Raw genomic sequence first — 17,340 nt, forward strand, 5'->3', positions numbered from 1 at the left:
CCTGGCAATGAAACGCGCCTCTGAGTGACGGCAGGCCACAAAGAGGCCTTTGATGACATCCATCTTCTTGGTGGTGGACTGGAGAGAAGGGGGCAGGGCAGTCGGTGCCGGGGGTGAAGGGAGGGGGGCCATCCTCGCTGCCTGGGGAGCTGCCGCCCTTGGAGACCCGCCCGCCTCCCAGCCCTGCTCCCCCGTCCCACGGCCCAGAGAACAGTGAGACGCTCGTCCTCCTTCTGGCCTCCCACCCCGGCTCTGCTCAGCAGGTGTGCACGGAGCCCCACGGCCCGCACTACACTGGGGCTAGGGTCTCAGGAGGAGAGTCCCGCAGTCCTGAGAGCAGCAGGAGAGAAGCTCTGATCCCAAAAGCAGGACCGAGGTGACCCCGCCCTGAGCAGTGGAACCAGAGCCTTCCAGGTCCCCAGGAGGAGAGGGTCTGGAGAGGGCCAGCCGCCCACCCACTCACAGCGCTGCCCGCCAGCTGCGCGATGTCCCGGAACTTGGCGAAGACGCCGCCGGCGGTGAGCGCGGGTGGGGGCAGCACGAGCCTCTGGGTGCTGCGGCTGCTCTCGGCCACCAGCCCCACATCACCCTTCTCGGCCACCTCGGCCCGGACGGACTCCAGCTGCCGACCTTGTGGGGTAGAGAGGGCAGCGGCTGAGCACCAGGAGGGGTGTGGCCGCCGGGCTCCCCTCTCCAGAAGCCGGGAGGATGAGCCCGTCTACACCAGAGGGGCTGTCTGGGGCGGCATCATCAGTATGGAGGTGGGATTTAAAGCCCTGGATCTCGGCCGACTTCCTCCCTGGCTTCCTGGTTTTCTGTCCGTCCTCCACGAGGGTCCAGGACTGACCCTGTCCCTTGCCTGCCTGGGACCTTTCCACGGCTCCCCAACGCCCCCACGGAGCACCCCAGGCCCTGGGCAAGTGGGCAGGTCCCACCCACTCAGCCAGCCCCTCCCGGGCACAACCCCACTCTGTCCCCAGCTCCCCTCGTGGCTGTTGGCCAAAGCCCTTAAGGGCCTCTGCGACCTCCACGAGCCCCGACCCTCAGCCTTGCTCTGCACCTGCGGCATCCCTCTCTCCCACCTGGTCTGGGTGCAGACCTGGTCCTGACTCCCCCCACTCTCAGCCCATCAGTGGCCCCCCTCTCCACCCTCCACCTTCCCAGTCCCTCCCTATCGTCTCCTGGCCTCCCCACGTGCTCCCTGGAAGACCCCCAACCAACCGGCCAGGGGCATCCACCACCACCCCCACCTCACCCGTGGCCTGGGCCACTGCCTTGAGGAGGATGCCCTCTCCGATGCCGAGCTCCAGGCCCTGCTGGGGCGGCCCCAGGCGGTTGAGGCTGAGGTAGAGGACGGGTAGGAGGTCAGCAGGTGACAGGGCCACCACGGAGCGCAGCAGGTTGCTCAGCGTCTCCACCATCCGGAGCCTGGAGAAGGGGACATGGGTGAGACCACCTGACATTTCAGTCAAGATGAGGTAGGGGAGTGTGGTGATAAAAAAAACGCAGGAAAAGAGACGAGGAGGGGGCTCACGACCAGCACCCGGTGTGTGACCTGAGCCACAGGCACCGCCACAGGCTGCCGGTGGGACAGGAACTCCACCTGATGAAGAAGGGGACGATCATCTACAGGGAACCAGCTGATGCGTATGGACTGCTTTCCAGGTGCCAGGCGTTGGTATTAAGCCTTCAAAACATTCTGACTCCCTGAATTTTCACAGCTGCCCTGAGCTAGATGTTATTTCATTTTACAGGTGAAGAAACTGAGGCACGAAAGACTGTAACTTGCCGAGGTCACAGAGCTAGTGAGTACTGGGCCGAGACAGGGCTCTAGCCACAAGACATGGGCTTTCTCTAACACTGAGGATCGGGAGTATCAGCCAGGCGGCAGGTACTCTTGGTTACTTGAGCTTAGTACCCAGTTCCTGCCGCCAGGCGGTGGAGCCTCTCTCCCCACGCCAGGGATCACGGGGTCACCCTCCTGTCTTGCTCTGACCAACAAACCAGGCAGAAACGATGGCGTGGGCCTTCAGAGGCCTGTGGCCGCTCCTGTGGCCAGGCCTGTGGTCTGTGATCTCATGCGTGAGGGTGCAGCTGAGCCAGGAGGGGGTTAAGAGGATTAAACAGCTGGAGGCACAGCCAGGGCCAGTGGGACAGAACTGTGAGAGCCCCCGCTGGCCCCGGCCAGGCGGCCTGGTTAATTACCGAGCAGAGACCTCCTCGATCTTCTCGAACGCCCGGGCCACAGCCAGATAAGGAACCCTGGGGGAGAAGGAAAAACAGGAGCTGTGCGTACACCCACGCTGCCTCCGCCCCAGCTCCCTGCCCCCACACGCCTCCCAGTCAAAGACCTGCTGATCCCCAGGTGCTCGCAGGCAATCCTGACCCCTGCCTGGGGTTCTCTCTCCATCCCCTTCAGAGAGCCCAATGGTCTCCCCTAAACACTGAGGGTTGTGGGGGGGTGGGGAGGACTGGCAAATCTCTCACTGAAGCCTCCGGAGACAGGGCCTCCCACAGTGCCAAGGACCAGAGGAGGGGTTCCGGGGAGGGCCACACCTCACCTCTGGCCTGCCTTCCAGCAGGCATCCTCGATGGGGTGGTAGTTGTTCTTGGCAGGATTGTAGCTCGGTGGGTCCAGGTGTCTGTGGAGGGAAAGGGGAGGCTGCAGGGTAGATGCCTGGGTCGAGGAGAAGCCATTCCGCTGACTGGCATTTACTGAGCATGTCCTAAGTGCCAGGTACTGTGCCAGGCACAAGGGCATGGAAATGAATGAAAGCAAGTTTGCTAACCTGGAACTCATGTTCCAGTGTGAAAGTCAGCGGAGGAGCGGGGGACAAACAAGACCAAAAAGCAGAAGAGAATAAATCATTTTTCAGTATTAAAACATTTTTAAGACAAAAACCAGGTAGAGGGAGAAATCAGAAAGGCAGATGCTGCTTCAGAGGACAGTTGGGGAAGGCCAGAGGAGACATCCGGGCAGAATGATGCAAGGGGTTAACAGAGTGGGGAGCAGGGAGAAGAGCGTTCCAGAGGGGAGCTGCCAGTGCAAAGGCCCTGAGGTAGGGACACGCCTGGCATGCTGGAGGAACAGAAAAGGGGTCAGTGTGGCTGAAGTGGAGCCATGTGATCCGAATATTGTTCAGTTCAGCCGCCCAGTTGTGTCTGACTCTTTGCGATCTCATGGACTACATCTAGCCCGCCAGGCTCCTCTGTCCATGGGGTTTCCCAGGCATGAATACTGGAGTGGGTTGCCGTTTCCTCCTCCAGGGGACCTTCCCAACCCAGGGATTGAACCCACGTCTCCTGTACTGGCAGACGAATTCTCTACCACTGAGCCACCTGGGACTCATGTTGATCAGAGTCCACTCCGAGAGGCAAGGACCCCTCTGGGTCAGACCGGCCCTCACTCTGGCTGGAACAGCAGGAGGAAGCTGCAGTCCCTGGGTGCCCCAAAGAGCCAGGCACCGTGCGAAGGGCACTCCATCTGCTAGCAAATCAGCCCTGCAGGCACGGACTCACCTGCCCCCCGAGTCACGTAAGGAAACTGGGCAGAGTGCTTAATAGCTCACCTGAGGCCACACAGCTAGTAAGCGGTACAGTTCTCAGACTACGTTCTAGGCCTCTACATCATCGTGCCTCGGGAAATGCCTCACACCCACCCTGTTAGAGCCTCGGCAGCCCAGACTCTGCAGTCACACTCCTTTGGGTTAAAATCGCTGCTCCATCAGTGACCAGCTGTGTCCTGGTGAGGAAGCAATTTCCCTCTGAACCAACCGTATGATGGAGCTACCCAGAGTCCCTGCCCTGACACGCCCTGAGGTTAAAGAAGAAATTAGGGGGAGAGTTCCCACTCCTTGGCGTGCTTTGCGGGGAGCATTTTTACAACACTGACTCCCCAGCCTCAGACCTATGTCTCTGCCAAATTTGGGGTGAGGGAGAAGACTGCCGACTGTTTACAGCTCTTCAGCTGATCCTGTGCAGACAGGGCTGAGGATGGCTGAGCCGGATGGAGCACGCGCAGTGAGTTGTATGAGCTCAGTATTTGATAAGTGGTCGCCACCTGGTTCTTCCTATTAAAAGGAGAAACGGCAGAGCTGAGGGGTAAGAAATTCTGCAGCCACACTGCCTGGCTCAAATCCCAACTCTGCCACACTCCTCATCTGTGTTCTAATCAAGGCAATCAAAATTTATAATAATAATAGCAGCTACTACTTGCCGAGTGTGGGCATGGCCAGACGCCAGTCTGCAACCCTCAGGGGGAAACTGGCCCAGAAAGGCTAAGAAGCTTGGCCAAGATCATCCAGCTGACAAAGGCGGAGCTGGGACTTCCAAGCACTCCAGAGCACTGTCCTGCCTCCATGCCTCACTTTTCCCACCTGTGAAACGGGAGTCCCAACAGAGTCGACGCACAGGGTTGCTGTGAGGCTTCAATGCATCAGGATATGGAGGGCACAGTGTCTGGTGCGGGCACATGGTTTACAGTGGATAAAAGGGTGTGCTTTCTACCATTAACAAGTCCTCATATTGAAGGTGAGGAAGTTGGAGGTCCTAACAGTTTGTCTGTCTCCTGGAGGCGGCTATCAGTGATCAGGTTGAGAAGAGTCTAAGAAAAACGATCGCAGTATCCCAAGAAGTAAAAATCAGGACACAGAACTTCATGTCAGACACCAAGATGGTGAGAGAGACTTACAAGTAATATAAGTATGGGCGTGTGCCCAGGGGGCAAGGCAGGGATGCAGAGAAGAGGCCCGGCATAGGAGCTAGGGCAACTCGGCTTCCGGGCCTGGCCTTACCCCTACCCTCCCTGTGTGTCCCAGGGAAGATGGCCTAGCTGCTCTGGGCTACTGGTTTCAATGCCTGGGAAATGGCTAAAACACCAGCTTCCTGCACAGGCCTACTGCAGAGATGAAGTAAAAAGGCATAAAAGAAACCTTTAGGACGTGACTTGACACAAAGGAGGCTCAAGAAAAGGAGCTGACCTTTCCTACATTGCAGTCATGTGCTGAAATGGGGCCATTTAATCTCACTAATAAGGTTGCGACTGGGGTACAAACTTGTCATTAAGAATCCCAAATTTTGTATTAGACTAATTAAACCTGAATCACAAAATTCTAATGCTGACAGGCTATTTGGTGATTACCGGTCTCCGTTTTAGAGGCCCACCTACAATCAGATCAGTGAAACCTGGGACTCACTGGCTTACTTTGTTTCATCTGCTGTTCTCTTAATGGATCCTGACTCACCCCTTGGTCTCGTCCTTTCTTAGAGCACCAGGTCCTCCTTCTTTCGCTTCTTTTTTGACAGCTGGCTTCCGGGGGGCTGGGGAATGAAGCAGGGAAACAGTGGACCCTTTCTCCTTCCCACAGCCCCCACCTCCCAAGTTCTCTCCAGGTAGCACTGCCCCATGCTTGGGGGCGGGAACACAGCAGGAGGGGTGAGTTAGGCCTTCTCACCCACGGGAAGGCCGAGCTCCTTGGAGAAAGACCCACCTGCCTCTTCCCTGCGCAGCCCTGAGAGGTGAAGGGGAGACACTCACAGAAGAAACTGCTGAGGGTCTTTGGAGCTTTGGGGGGCGGTTGAGCCTGGCCATCCTCCTGTGGTTCCTGCTTCACTGTCACCCCGGGCTCTGAAACGCTTTCTGTCGGGGACTCTGCTGAAAGTGAGAGAGGTCAGATGGTGATGCAAACTTTAAACGAATGTATTTCTTGGCCACGAGGCACGTGGGACCTAGTTCCCTGACCAAGGATGGAACCTGGGCCCCCTGCATTGGGAGCACAGAGTCCCAGCCACTGGACCCCCAGGGAAGTCCCCGGTGCCTATGATTTCTGAAAGATAACTTGTTGGAGGATGACTGGCTCTTTTTTCCCTCACATGTGTGGAGGAAAAACAACAAGAAAAATAACAATAGTAACAAAACCTAAAGTTTCCCCTAGAATTTGCTTTTAGACAAGACGTTGGAGAATCTTATCTAAGTCTTATTTACATTAACTGTCCTCTAAAGACGTGGGACCACCCCCCCAAAACCAGAGAGAGGGCCCCAGGGAGAAAGAGGGTCAGACACTCACTGGAGGTCTGGGGCTCAGGGGGCGTCGTGGGCTGGTCCCCGCCTTCCACTTCCTCCTTGTCGCCCCCTTCAGGCTCTGGGAGGCTTTCTGTTGGTGTCTCTGCTTCTGCAGACAGACAAGGCAGATGGGAAGAAGCGTCACTGGGGACCCCTCCCCAAGGGCTTTTGCATACCCAAGACACTCTGCCCGTTTTATCTTTGCTGCGCTGACCACAGAAGTGAAGTGACGGCAGGGGTGAGGGTGGGTCAGCCCTGGGCCACGCAGGGACCTTGACGGAAGCCGACCCCAACGCTTGCTTGTGTAGCTTGAGAAATGGAGAGGGCCAGACTTTTCTTATAAACCATTATTTTTGAATTATTCAAGGTGAAATAGAACTGGAAAGGTTTCAAAATGCCAACGATAACTTGTTAGAGATACAAATAAAGTTTTTTTAAGCTGATTGAAAAATTAAAAAAAAAAAACAAACCCACCTCCAGGGTAATAATAACTGCATCAACTGACTTAGGAATAATCTGCCTTAGTAGAGAGAAGTCATCCCCTGCCCTGACCCCCCAAAACCCCTGGACACAGATAAGGGCTAAAACTTCATGATTTACAGTAAAATTTGTTACTGACTAAAAATTGCCAACCAGAAATCAGACCTCCACCAAATTCAGACCTTCCCTGGAAAGGACAAACCCAATTAAACACCCTTATTAAAACAAATGACGGTGACAAAGCCTGATTATCATAATCGTGTAAAGGCCCCAACTGATCTGTGGATCAGATGTTTATGGCTCCATTTCCCAGGTAAGATATTTTACATTTTCAAGGGAAACGGGCTGGAGGCTGTGTGACCTACTAGCTTGCAGCATTTCACTTGTCATTATTAGATCACATTCTTGGTAATTCATGACGTCAGCTTTCTGCAAAGCTGGGTACTCATGGGTGGTGTGATGAAAACCAAGTATTAAATGAAAATCAACAAGAACAGGAAACAAGGGCAGCAGTTGTCAACTGGACTCCAACGTCTGAGCGATTGCGCAGTGCCCAGGAGACTAACTGAACATTTAAGAATTAATTTTTTTCTCCTTTCAATCCTATGTATATTACTTTCTCAAATGCCCAAGCTGCTAGAACATAAATAGTTGTTTGGACATAACTCAACAAACTGAACAGTAAAGGCCTTGGGGCAATGAGGCAGTTACTAAGATACTACGGGTCCTGGAAGTTTGTACACTTCTTTGCTTTTTGGCAAAACTTACGATAAAAGCAAATCATTTAGAGGAAAATATTTTCCATACGAGAAATAAAAAGAGAAAAATGGGAAACTATATATGAATTAAGATGGCCAAACTAACATATTCCAGAACGCGTTCATGACAAAATTCCCTGGGCAGCGGTGTGGGATTCTGATGGAAACACGTGGATTCCTGATCGAAGTGTCAAATCAAGTGGGGTCCCCACACCCTGTCCTCCCAGATAGGCCCCCACCTTTCCAGACCCCCACCACCACAGACACACAGAATGAGCCTCTCCCCGCTTCCTCCCTCCCGACCAGGGTCTCACCTCCTTCCTCCTTCTTCTTCTTAGTCTCCGGGTCCTCGTCCTCGCCCTGCTCTTTCAGGACATCTTGAAATGTCCGTTTGGGAAGCTGCTTCCGGGCTGGAAAGACAAAGGGCTCTGGGTGGCCTCCTTGCTGGCTCACTGGACCCGCCACAGTGGGCTCAGACCCCCGTGGTGATGGCCACCAAGACGGCTCTGGGGCCCTGCCCTTCTCCGCCTGCCCCCCAGCCACCACCCGGGTGCGGGCCCCATCCTTCAGGCTTCTGCTTCCTGGCTGTGTGGCTGCGGCAGGCAGGTCCCTTCATCTTGGGAGCCAGCAGCCACCCCCTCTCTGCCTCACCTCTCACCACACACTATCCTCAAGCCCTCGCTGCCCCCACATCACACCTTATCCTCAGAGACGCTGAGGCGTGTGGGGCTCCCCCACCTGCTGTGCTGTTCCCACCCCGAGGCCTTCACACACGCTCTGCTTGGCGGCAACTCTTCCCTGTCACCCTTTCTCAACAGAGCCGACCCCGACCAAGACCCTGATCCAAGACTCAGCCCAGACTGCCGCTCCTCTGGGCCCTGCCTCAATCCGCGCCACCCCCGTGCCTGCATGTCATTCCCTACAGCAGCACCGTCAGTGGAAACATACAGCGAGCCACGTGTGTCATCTGAAGCTTTCTAGTGGCTATACCGAGGAAAGGAAAAAGAACCAGGTGCATTTACGTTTGGATAATCTTGTTTACTTGACCCAACATAACCAAAATATGATTCCATGTTTTGAATATTTAAAGTCAGTATCATTCTTTTTCCTATGCTAGGTCTTCAAAATCTGATGCACTTACAAACACATCTCAACTGCACACTGAATTTTCATCAGAAATACTTGATGTGTTTAGATTTCAAACAATCTACCGGTGAGAAAGCCCAGAGAAGGGAAGTCATTTGCCCAAGGTCACACAGCCAGGGGCTGGTGGAGCCATGCTCTTAACCACAATGCTAAGAGCACAGCTGGCAGGGGGGTGGCTCAGTGGTGGAGAGATCCACATGTGGACAAAGACAGGCGGCTGAAACAGCGTGGCCCGGGGGTCCTTACCCGTGCGACGCTTCGGGATCCATGATGGGGACGCAACCGCTGGGGAGGGCTTGGAGCGGGAAGGGCTGCTCTCAGGCAGTGTGACAAGACTGGGAGGTGAGGGCTGTGGAGAGTCTGAAGCAGGCTCCTGGAAAGGAAGAGAAAGAGCAACTCCTGAGTTGGGGGAGACGGAGGGAGCACCCAGCTATATCAGCTTCCAAACACTCGGAAGAACAGAGTGACTCAGCCCCAGCTCTGGCCTCTTACCTGGGCCGTCACTCCACTCCCCTGTGTCATTTCACGGTCCCAGACTGTCCCTATTATGGACCACAGTAACAATTCTTTTTTTTCCCTTAAGTGACAAGATCTTTGATTTTTAGCTAAGCATAATATGGCCCAACCAGTGGTGGCTCAGATGGTTAAGAATTTGCCTGCGATACAGGAGACCTTGCAGGTCCCTGGGTTGGGAAGATCCCCTGGAGGAGGGCATGGCAACCCACTCCAGTATTCTTGCCTGGAGAATCCCCACAGACAGAGGAGCCTGGTGGGCTACCGTCCACAAGGTCACAAAGAGCCAGACACGACTGAGCGACTAAGCAAAGCACAGCACAGCACGTAACATGGCCCAACCAAACACTTCCCAGACTTCCTTGCAGCCAGGTGTGGTCAGGAGCCTAAGGACTACCCTTCCCAGACTCCCTTGCAGCTAGGTCAGAAGCCCCAGGTCTACACGATGCAGTGTAAGGGCAATTGGAGATGGAAGGGAGTGAGCAGCGGGGGAGACAGGAGGTCGCTTCACCATCGGCAGACTGAGAAGTGCTGCACTCCGGATGTTACCTTCAGAGCAGCCAACAGGCAAGAAATGACTTAAATGAGGGGAGCAAGTGAGCTGATGACTTGGGGAAGACAGAAAGCCTTCGGTTCCATGGGTTCTGAGCCCTTCCTCCACAGCAGGCATTCTCTCCCATCACTGTGTAAATCAACTCACAGCACCTTCACGGCCACCCATGATGAGGGAGACTACCCGAAGCTGCCCGAGCCACCTGAGGCTGCCTGCCAAGACATCCCCAGAGCAGAGGCAGGGTTAGGCGCACAGAAACCAGGCCCAACCGCTGAACTCCTCTGCCCCCTGGGGCATCAGCTCCAGAATTCTCCTGAGCAGCTGCTGCACTCAGCTCCAAGGCCAATGGGAATGACGCTTCTGGTAAACGAGGGCAGGCTGCTGGGGCCCCACCTGGCTTCTGGGGGTGGTGGGGGCTTCTTCTTCCTCCTCCTCGCCCTCACTGCCCAGGACCCTGGTTGCCTTCCTCCCCGGCCTCTTCACTGGAGAGTCACCGTCAGACACCACTCGATTCCGCTCCTTCAGTGCCACCCTGGAAGGTGAAAAAATGGAGGTTTTTCCAGCAGGCAGAGTGCAGATGCTGCCCCCAGACTCTCCAGCAATTTCATTATGTTTCATTCCCTTCCTTGACTTTCAAGCATGCAACAATTCCCAGAAGCCTCCCTGGCATATATTTTTTAGGCTATGTTGGGTCTTTGTTACTTTTCTCTGCTCGTGGTGCATGGGCTTCTCGCTGTAGTGGCTTCTCTTGTTGCAGAGCATGGGACCTAGGGTACTCAAACTCAGTAGTTATGGCTTCCAGCCTTTACAGTGCTCAGGCTCCGTGATTATGGCACATGGGCTCAGCTGCTCTGCAGCCTGTGGGATCTCTCTGAACCAGGGATAGAGCCCATCGCCTCCTGCATTGGCAGGCAGATTCTTTACCACTGAGCCGCCAGGGAAGCCTTCAGCATATACTCTGAAACATCCATCCTCCCCGTCCCACTTCTCTGGGGGCTCCTGTGTGCCTACCCTGTGCTGGGCGATGCTGGAGGAACACACAAAGTCCCTACCGAGGGCAGACAATGGCCTCCAACATTCCTTTGGAGACTTTCTTTCAGTCAGTCATGTTAAGACCCTGATCCCCTAGGGAGGGACTACACTTCCCAGCAACATAAAACAAAAGGGGTGGATCTCAAAGTCAGAAGTGTTGATAAATCATGGCCTGGTCTTTATCACTGACTGAGCATCTTTTATGAAGCAGGCCCTGTTCTGTAAGTTGTTAGGGTGTTGACGCACCAAGTCCACACTGAAAGCCTGAGGCAGACCATGATACCCTGTTACCCACGAGGAAACTGGGCACTGGAAGTAACGTTACTCTCCCCAGGCCCCAAACTGGGAAGGTGAGCTGAGTCTACCTTGAACAGTCCGGGGACAAGGTCTTCCCAAGAACTTAAGACAAGGATGGTGGTGGAGAGAACACTGTTCTCTTCAGATGCAGCCAGTGGCAGGGTCCCTGCCTTGTGGAGGAAGTCTGCTCCAGAATGAAGCCAGGACACTGGGCCAGAGTCCTGAAGACCACTCCGAGGTTCTGGATCCAGCAATACCTGAAGCTGACACTACCTTTTAGCCTTTCAGGTTACAAGAATCAAAAATTTCCCCATGGAGGCCTGAGACATCCTGAGCCGAGTCTGTGAACACCTACAGCCAAGAATCCTGACTGATGAAGGAACAGATTCACCACCTCCCAGCCCCAGGACGTACTTCGGAGGGGACTCCGTTTCTCTGATGCTGTTGGAGGTCTCCTTCTCTGGCTTCTTCACTTTGCCCTCTTTCTTGGGCTGGAAAAATGACCTGGAGGAGCAGAAGAGGGGGAAAAGAAGTGAATGATAACAGTAGCAATAACCCCTCTAACACATGCCACATCCCTCAGCTTCCGATGCCCGTCCCCATTTCTAGCACACCACAGGAGACTTTGAATAATCCCCTTAGATGGATGAGGAAACTGAGGCTCGGACAGAGGAGGCAGCACTATGTGCTTTTCTGCCTCAGCTCTCCTCTCACGTGAGAGCCAGGACACATCCCAGTTTCCCTCCTACAAGTATTAACTGTGCACTTACTATGTGGCAGGGCCTGTCCTGGGAACCCAGGGGCACAGGAGCGGCCCAGACACAAAGTCCGTGCCCTCAAGGGGCTGACGCTCCAAGAGTAGGCAGACATTAAGTGAAAGTGAAATCGCTCAGTCGTGTCCGACTCTTTGCGACCCCATGGACTGTAGCCCACCAGGCTCCTCCGCCCATAGAGTTTTCCAGGCAAGAGTACTGAAGTGGATTGCCATTTCTTTCTCCAGGGGGATCTTCCTGACCCAGGGATGGAACCTGGGTCTCCTGCATTGCAGGCAGACGCTTTACCGTCTGAGCCACCGGGGAAGCATAAGCAATGTGTTCATTGCTTAGTTGTGTCTGGCTCTTTGCAACCCCATGGACTGCAGCCCACCAGGCTCCTTTGTCCATGGGGATGCTCCAGGCAAGAATACTGGAGTGGGTTGCCCTGCTCTCCTCCAGGGGATCTTCCCAACCCAGGGTCTCGGTCTCCTGCATTGCAGGCAGATTCTTTACTGTTTGAGCCACCAGGGAAGCCAATAGCTAATATGAAATGTTCGGAAGCATTATCTGCTCTGGAAAAGGTAAAGTAATAGGCCCTCCCTTCTACCCAGGCATTACTGGCCCTTTAGGCTGGATCATACCTTGTTGTGGGGGGCTATCTGGGGCACTGTAGGATGTTAACAGCCTGCCCCACCTTTACCCACCAGATGCTAAGGGAAGCCGCCTCTCCCTCCAAGTGGTGACAACCAAGAATGTCTGACATTCCCTGCTGGAGGGGGTTGGGGGGAGCTGGAAACTGCCCCAGACTGGGAACCACGGGGCTAGGGTCTCTGAACCTTGCAGCCACTAACATTCTCAGTTACTACACCACCTGGTTTTCCAGTGCCCCTCCCCACTCTCCATACTGCTCAATTCCTGGAGATTCTACGTAAAGACTAACCTGAGTTCTTCTAAGATAAGGGCAGAGGTATCGAGAGGAGCAGAGAATTGGGAGAGCGCGAGCTGCTGGTGGGTGGGGCGGGGGCCCTTACCTGATGCTTCGCTGCATGATGGTATCAGAATTCTCTCCCCCCTCCTCCTCCTCTCTGGCCACCAGTTTCTGAAAAGAACATCCAAAAATACTTGATTAGGATGCTCATTTTTGTGCAGAGATCAACACACAAAACACACTGATTGTGTGGAGATCGGAACACATACACCTCTGATAGGAGAGGAGAAACTTTCATGAATTGAGGTTTGGGGAAATCACCCTGAAATCTACATCACTGGGCCTGAACTTCACGCTGACAGGCCTGACATATGGGCTGTCAAACATAATAGGCAGCTGCTTTAACCAACGAAAGAAGAGAATGCCTTTACCAGAAATGAAAAAGTCTACTCTGAAGACAGGGTTAAAAGCCTTCCTTCCTATGAGCCCAGACCAGCAGCTCTTCAAAGACAAGTTTCCTTTCCCAGGTGCCCAGGCCATAATGACTCTGTGTGTACATGCTAATCTTTTTCTTCTTTTGGAAACCTTGAAAGAATGTGTCCCTGGTAGCATCTGATATAAGTTCTTCGCTCTGTTGTTTAGTCACTAAGATGCGTCTGACTCTTTTGCAACCCCATGGACTGCAGCCCGCCAGGCTCCTCTGTCCATGGGTTTCCCAGGCAAGAATACTGGAGTGGGTTGCCATTTCCTTCCCCAGGGGATCTTCCTAGCTCAGGGATCAACCAGCGCCTCCTGCACTGCGGGCAGATTCTTTAACACGGAGCCACCAGGGAGGCCCACTCTTTGTTCTAACAAGATATAAATCTGCTGAAAACCAGGCTTCACTGGGGCAGTTCCTCAGAACTGAAAGGCTTTCTCCTGGCCTAGAATCCTCCATTTGGCTCAAATAAAACTTTTTCCATTCCTATATTATTTCTATTCCAGCTTCAAATATTCCCCAGTCCTTCCCTAAGTCTCCAAACCAGTCAATGCTCCCTCTTTTCACTGTCCTTCCCCATCACGTCCTCCCTTCCTTCCTTAACTCTGGCAGACTCCAGTACACCTTTCACCGCTCTCTGGGCCCTGCCTCCTGTCCTCTGTCTCACTGGGCAAAACCCCAAAGCTGTTGATTGAAGCCAACTTTCCACCCACCCTGTTCCTGCAACCGCAGAGTAGAGCGGGACTGGCCGCCAGGAGTCCTTCGGGTTGCGGTCCAAGCCTCTCCATTTCCCCAGAGCGTTCAATTCTCCAGCTCTCTCAGGCTGTACTTCAAAGCGGCTTTTTTAGTCGCCAACACCGACTCCACCCGCCGCCGCCGAGAAAACGCAAGCAAATGCGAGAAAGGCAATTTCCCACCGCCTTATCTACCTCTTGCTGCACCTGCGCACCGCTCCGAATCCCAGCTGTAGGCACTTCGACCACCCAGCTGTACTCTCATCTGAGATCAGACCCTTGACCTGCGCACCAGATCTCATGCCCTCTGACCTCCTCAAACCCCGTGCTCCAGTAAGCCCCTCCTTTCTCTCCTCTAGATCAGCTTTTCTCTCTCTACTAGACCAGGCCTATTGATCTACAAATCGGCTGTGATTTGTCCCATCTTAAAAATCAAACAAAATCCCTTCTCTTGAGCCTACAGGTTCCAGCAGCTATCATTCAATCTCTCCTCCCCTTTTCAGAGACATAGAAAGTCATAGTTCAGTCATAGAAAGAACTGTCCCAAGGCATCATCTCCAGTCTCTCTCCTCCCATCCCTGCTTGAACCTTCAAGTTTCTCCACATCCCTCAGCTGGCCCTTCTCATCAAGGTGACAGAGGAACTCTGGGTTGCTAATTTCAGAAGTCACTTCCTGTTCCTCATCTTGGCCCATCAGCAGGATTAGAAACATCTGACTCCTTGCTCCATTGAAATTCCTTCTTCACACCACACCCTCATCTTGGTGTCCGTAAATAAATATTTAAAAAAAAATTCAAGGACTCATATAGCTAGTTTTCTATGCTGATATCTCTACCTGGATATCTAACCAACATCTCAGACCAGCTCAAGATCCTTCTCTCTTCCCTCCCCAAGCTCTTCTAGCCCTCCCTCCACCATCTTGGGCAATAAGCGCAGTGCTGTGTGTGCTAAGTCGTTTCAGAGTTTTTGCGACCCTATGGACTGTAGGGATTTTCCTGGCAAGAATACTGGAGTGGGTTGCTATGCCCTCCAACAGAGGATCGATCTTCCAGACCCATGGATCGAAGCTGTGTCTTTCAAGTCCCTTCATTGGCAGGCAGGTTCTTTACCACTAGCGCCACCTGAGGAGCCCACAATAAGCTCAGACCTTTCAGCTCCCCTCCCCTGGACCCGACACCTTCACGTCTCTTCCCTTGACTCCGCCCCCTCATCAGGCATACACAAGGCCAGACCTCTCTCCATTCAGAAGGTTCTCGACCTTTCAAAAAGCCTTTGCTTTAGGCCTAGATCTTACCACTGACTTGCCCCGCCCCCCGCCCCACCTCCATCTCCCTGGGCTCTCCCTTTAAAGCTGACCCTTCTCCTTCAACCTTTCCCCGGCCCCGCCCACTATTAAACTTTCCCCTAGACCACCCCCTTCCAGGTGGGCCTGCCTCCCCAGCCCTTCCAACTTCCGGGTGACCCCGCCCACCTAGAGCCTTTCCCCGCCCCCTCATCCCTATATAACCACGCCCCTTTCAGGTAGTCCCGTCTCTCCAGGCCTCTCGTCAGATCCTGTCCTGTGCAGTCTTCGGTCTTCGTCTACCTTCTACCTAATCCTGAACCTCTGACGGACGCCGTTCCGCCCCCTCCGGCGGCCCGCAGCCCGTGCGCTCCCCTCCGCAGCGCGCTCCCGGCCACACCAGCCTGCCCCCGTGTCCTCTCTTTTGCAGCCGACCTACTCGGCGAAAGCTGGAGCCCCGAGTTGCCGACACGCGCGCCGTTCAACAGCCCTGAAGCCCCGCAAGACGGGTGCCACTTGCCTCGCGCCAGGCCCGCGCGCCGTTGTGCTGAGCGTCTCGCCCGGAGCAACCCCGCAGTCCCAAATTCGCGCCACCGACTTCGCGCGCAGACTTCGGCGGGCGGGGGCGGGGCCGAGTCGAGGGGCGGGGTCGGGCGACGTCCGAGCCGCCGTCGCGAGGAGGACGCTGGGAGTTGTAGTCTCCCGGTCGTGAGAATCCCTGGAAAGGGGATGAAGTGGGGCGAGCCCTCCCGCAGAGCACGCTGGGAAACAGCCCCGAGCCACTGTTGCTCTGGATTGAGGAGTGACCAGCGGGAAAACGGAGATTCGGTGGGAGTCGCCGCGCGAGGCACCGCGGGAAGAGAGGCGGGAGGCCGCGCGGGGCATCCCGGGAGCAAGGGCCGGGCCGGGCCGGGCCACGGCGCGGGGCATTGTGGGAGGTGGACGCCGCTCCGGGGCGGGTAGGTGAGTGGGGAGGGGCGGAAAGGGTGCACATCTGGGGGAGGGGAGAGGCACAGCTGGGTGGGACAGCCGGGATGGGAGGTGCCGCGGCTGGCAGGGCTGGGAGGGGTTGTGGAGCCTGGAGCCGGCTGGGAGTGGCTCCAAGAGTGGGGGAGGCGCAGCTGGACGTGGGGGAGCATCTGGGGCGATGCAGCCCGTCTAACGACGACGGGCCACGTCTAGGGCGAGGACGCGAATCTGGGGGAGGATAATAGCTGGACGTGGGAGGAGGGGGCCACAGCTGGGCCGCGCGCTGCATCTGGCGACCGCAGATGAATATTGGTGACACTTTAGAGAATTGGCCATAAGTGAATGGGGCACACACCTGTACGTGAAGGGGCCATACTCGATGTGGGGAGGACGTCTGGATACGAGAGCATCTCTTGGAAGTAGGGGCACAGCTGCATGTGGCAACCCCTGGGGGCCCCATCTGGGAGAGGGGCAACAGTCGCCTAGTATCTGAGACATGTGGGGAGGAGAAAGCCACAGGTGCATGAAGAATAAGACTGGGGATGAGTGATCCATGCCTGGAGGTGCGGAGCACATCCGGAGATCGAGCATCTTTAGATGGGCCGCGGGGTCGGGGTCGGGGGCGGGTCGCAGCTGGATGTGCGTTACAGCCCGCTTACGGGCACATGAAAGAGGGCGTTCTAGATGACCGGAGGGAGGCTCTAGAGGTTACCGCCAAGTGCAGAAGGTACATCCGGAAAGGGAGGAAATCCTACCTGGAAGTTGGGAACACATTCGGGAAGGGGTCCACGACTGAGTTTTAAGAGTCATATTTTAAGAGAGGGACTGCAACTGTACTAGGGATCACGTATGTCTATGGAGGAGGAGACCAGACTGGAGTTAAAAGATCAGCCTGGCAGGTTCCAACTGTCCCAGGAATATAGCTGGGCGTAGGAGGAGGCCAAAGATGAGCTGGAGATTAACGGGTACACCCCGCTTCCCGCCCCCGCCCCCGCCCCCGGCCCCACCTGGAGAGAGGCGTCAGCTCTGAGGAGGCAGGCGGAGACTGGAGCAAGCGGGAGACCTCGGAGAGGATGGATCTGATATCCAGGTGTCCTCCCCACCCCTCCCACCCAGGCGCCCCAGGATGGAGCCTCCACCTGGCACAGCGGCGGGGCAGGAGGAGCAGGAGCTGCGGGAGAGGGCCTTCTTCTCGTGGGCCGAGTTCAGTCGCTTCTTCGACGCGTGGTGCCAGCAGCGGCTGGCACTCTTCTTCGTCAAGAGCTCCATGCACCTGGCGCGCTGCCGCTGGGCCAGCGCGCCCCCGCTCTACACGCTCATCGACGTACTCAAGTACAGCTACGTGCGGCTGGTG

The 17,340-nt window shown here is 55.3% G+C and overlaps 1 protein-coding gene across 6 annotated transcripts in view; it reads right to left on the reverse strand.

Moving 5' to 3' along the window:
- Nucleotides 1-17,316, reverse strand: part of LIG1 (DNA ligase 1) — a 28,048-nt gene extending 10,732 nt beyond the window's left edge. The window contains exons 1-16 of one of the 6 annotated variants that reach the window (XM_060398720.1): nt 17,126-17,316; nt 16,994-17,049; nt 15,538-15,735; nt 12,627-12,694; nt 11,255-11,344; nt 9,905-10,043; nt 8,692-8,818; nt 7,614-7,709; nt 6,066-6,170; nt 5,537-5,653; nt 5,244-5,319; nt 2,562-2,642; nt 2,206-2,262; nt 1,256-1,428; nt 464-630; nt 2-78 (exon numbers count right to left, since the gene is read on the reverse strand). In XM_060398720.1, the coding sequence (XP_060254703.1) occupies nt 2-78; nt 464-630; nt 1,256-1,428; nt 2,206-2,262; nt 2,562-2,642; nt 5,244-5,319; nt 5,537-5,653; nt 6,066-6,170; nt 7,614-7,709; nt 8,692-8,818; nt 9,905-10,043; nt 11,255-11,344; nt 12,627-12,694; nt 15,538-15,735; nt 16,994-17,049; nt 17,126-17,255 (1,757 nt within the window). In that variant the 5' untranslated portion in view covers nt 17,256-17,316. Of the gene's footprint in view, nt 1; nt 79-463; nt 631-1,255; nt 1,429-2,205; nt 2,263-2,561; nt 2,643-5,243; nt 5,320-5,536; nt 5,654-6,065; nt 6,171-7,613; nt 7,710-8,691; nt 8,819-9,904; nt 10,044-11,254; nt 11,345-12,626; nt 12,695-13,714; nt 13,900-15,456; nt 16,742-16,993 lie in introns of those variants that run through there. The other 5 variants (XM_060398718.1, XM_060398717.1, XM_060398719.1 and 2 more) reach the window with 5 other exon arrangements.
- Between the last annotated feature and the right edge of the window lie 24 nt (nt 17,317-17,340).

The sequence above is a fragment of the Ovis aries genome, chromosome 14 (genome assembly GCF_016772045.2).
Source record: "Ovis aries strain OAR_USU_Benz2616 breed Rambouillet chromosome 14, ARS-UI_Ramb_v3.0, whole genome shotgun sequence".
Lineage (NCBI taxonomy): Eukaryota > Metazoa > Chordata > Mammalia > Artiodactyla > Bovidae > Ovis > Ovis aries.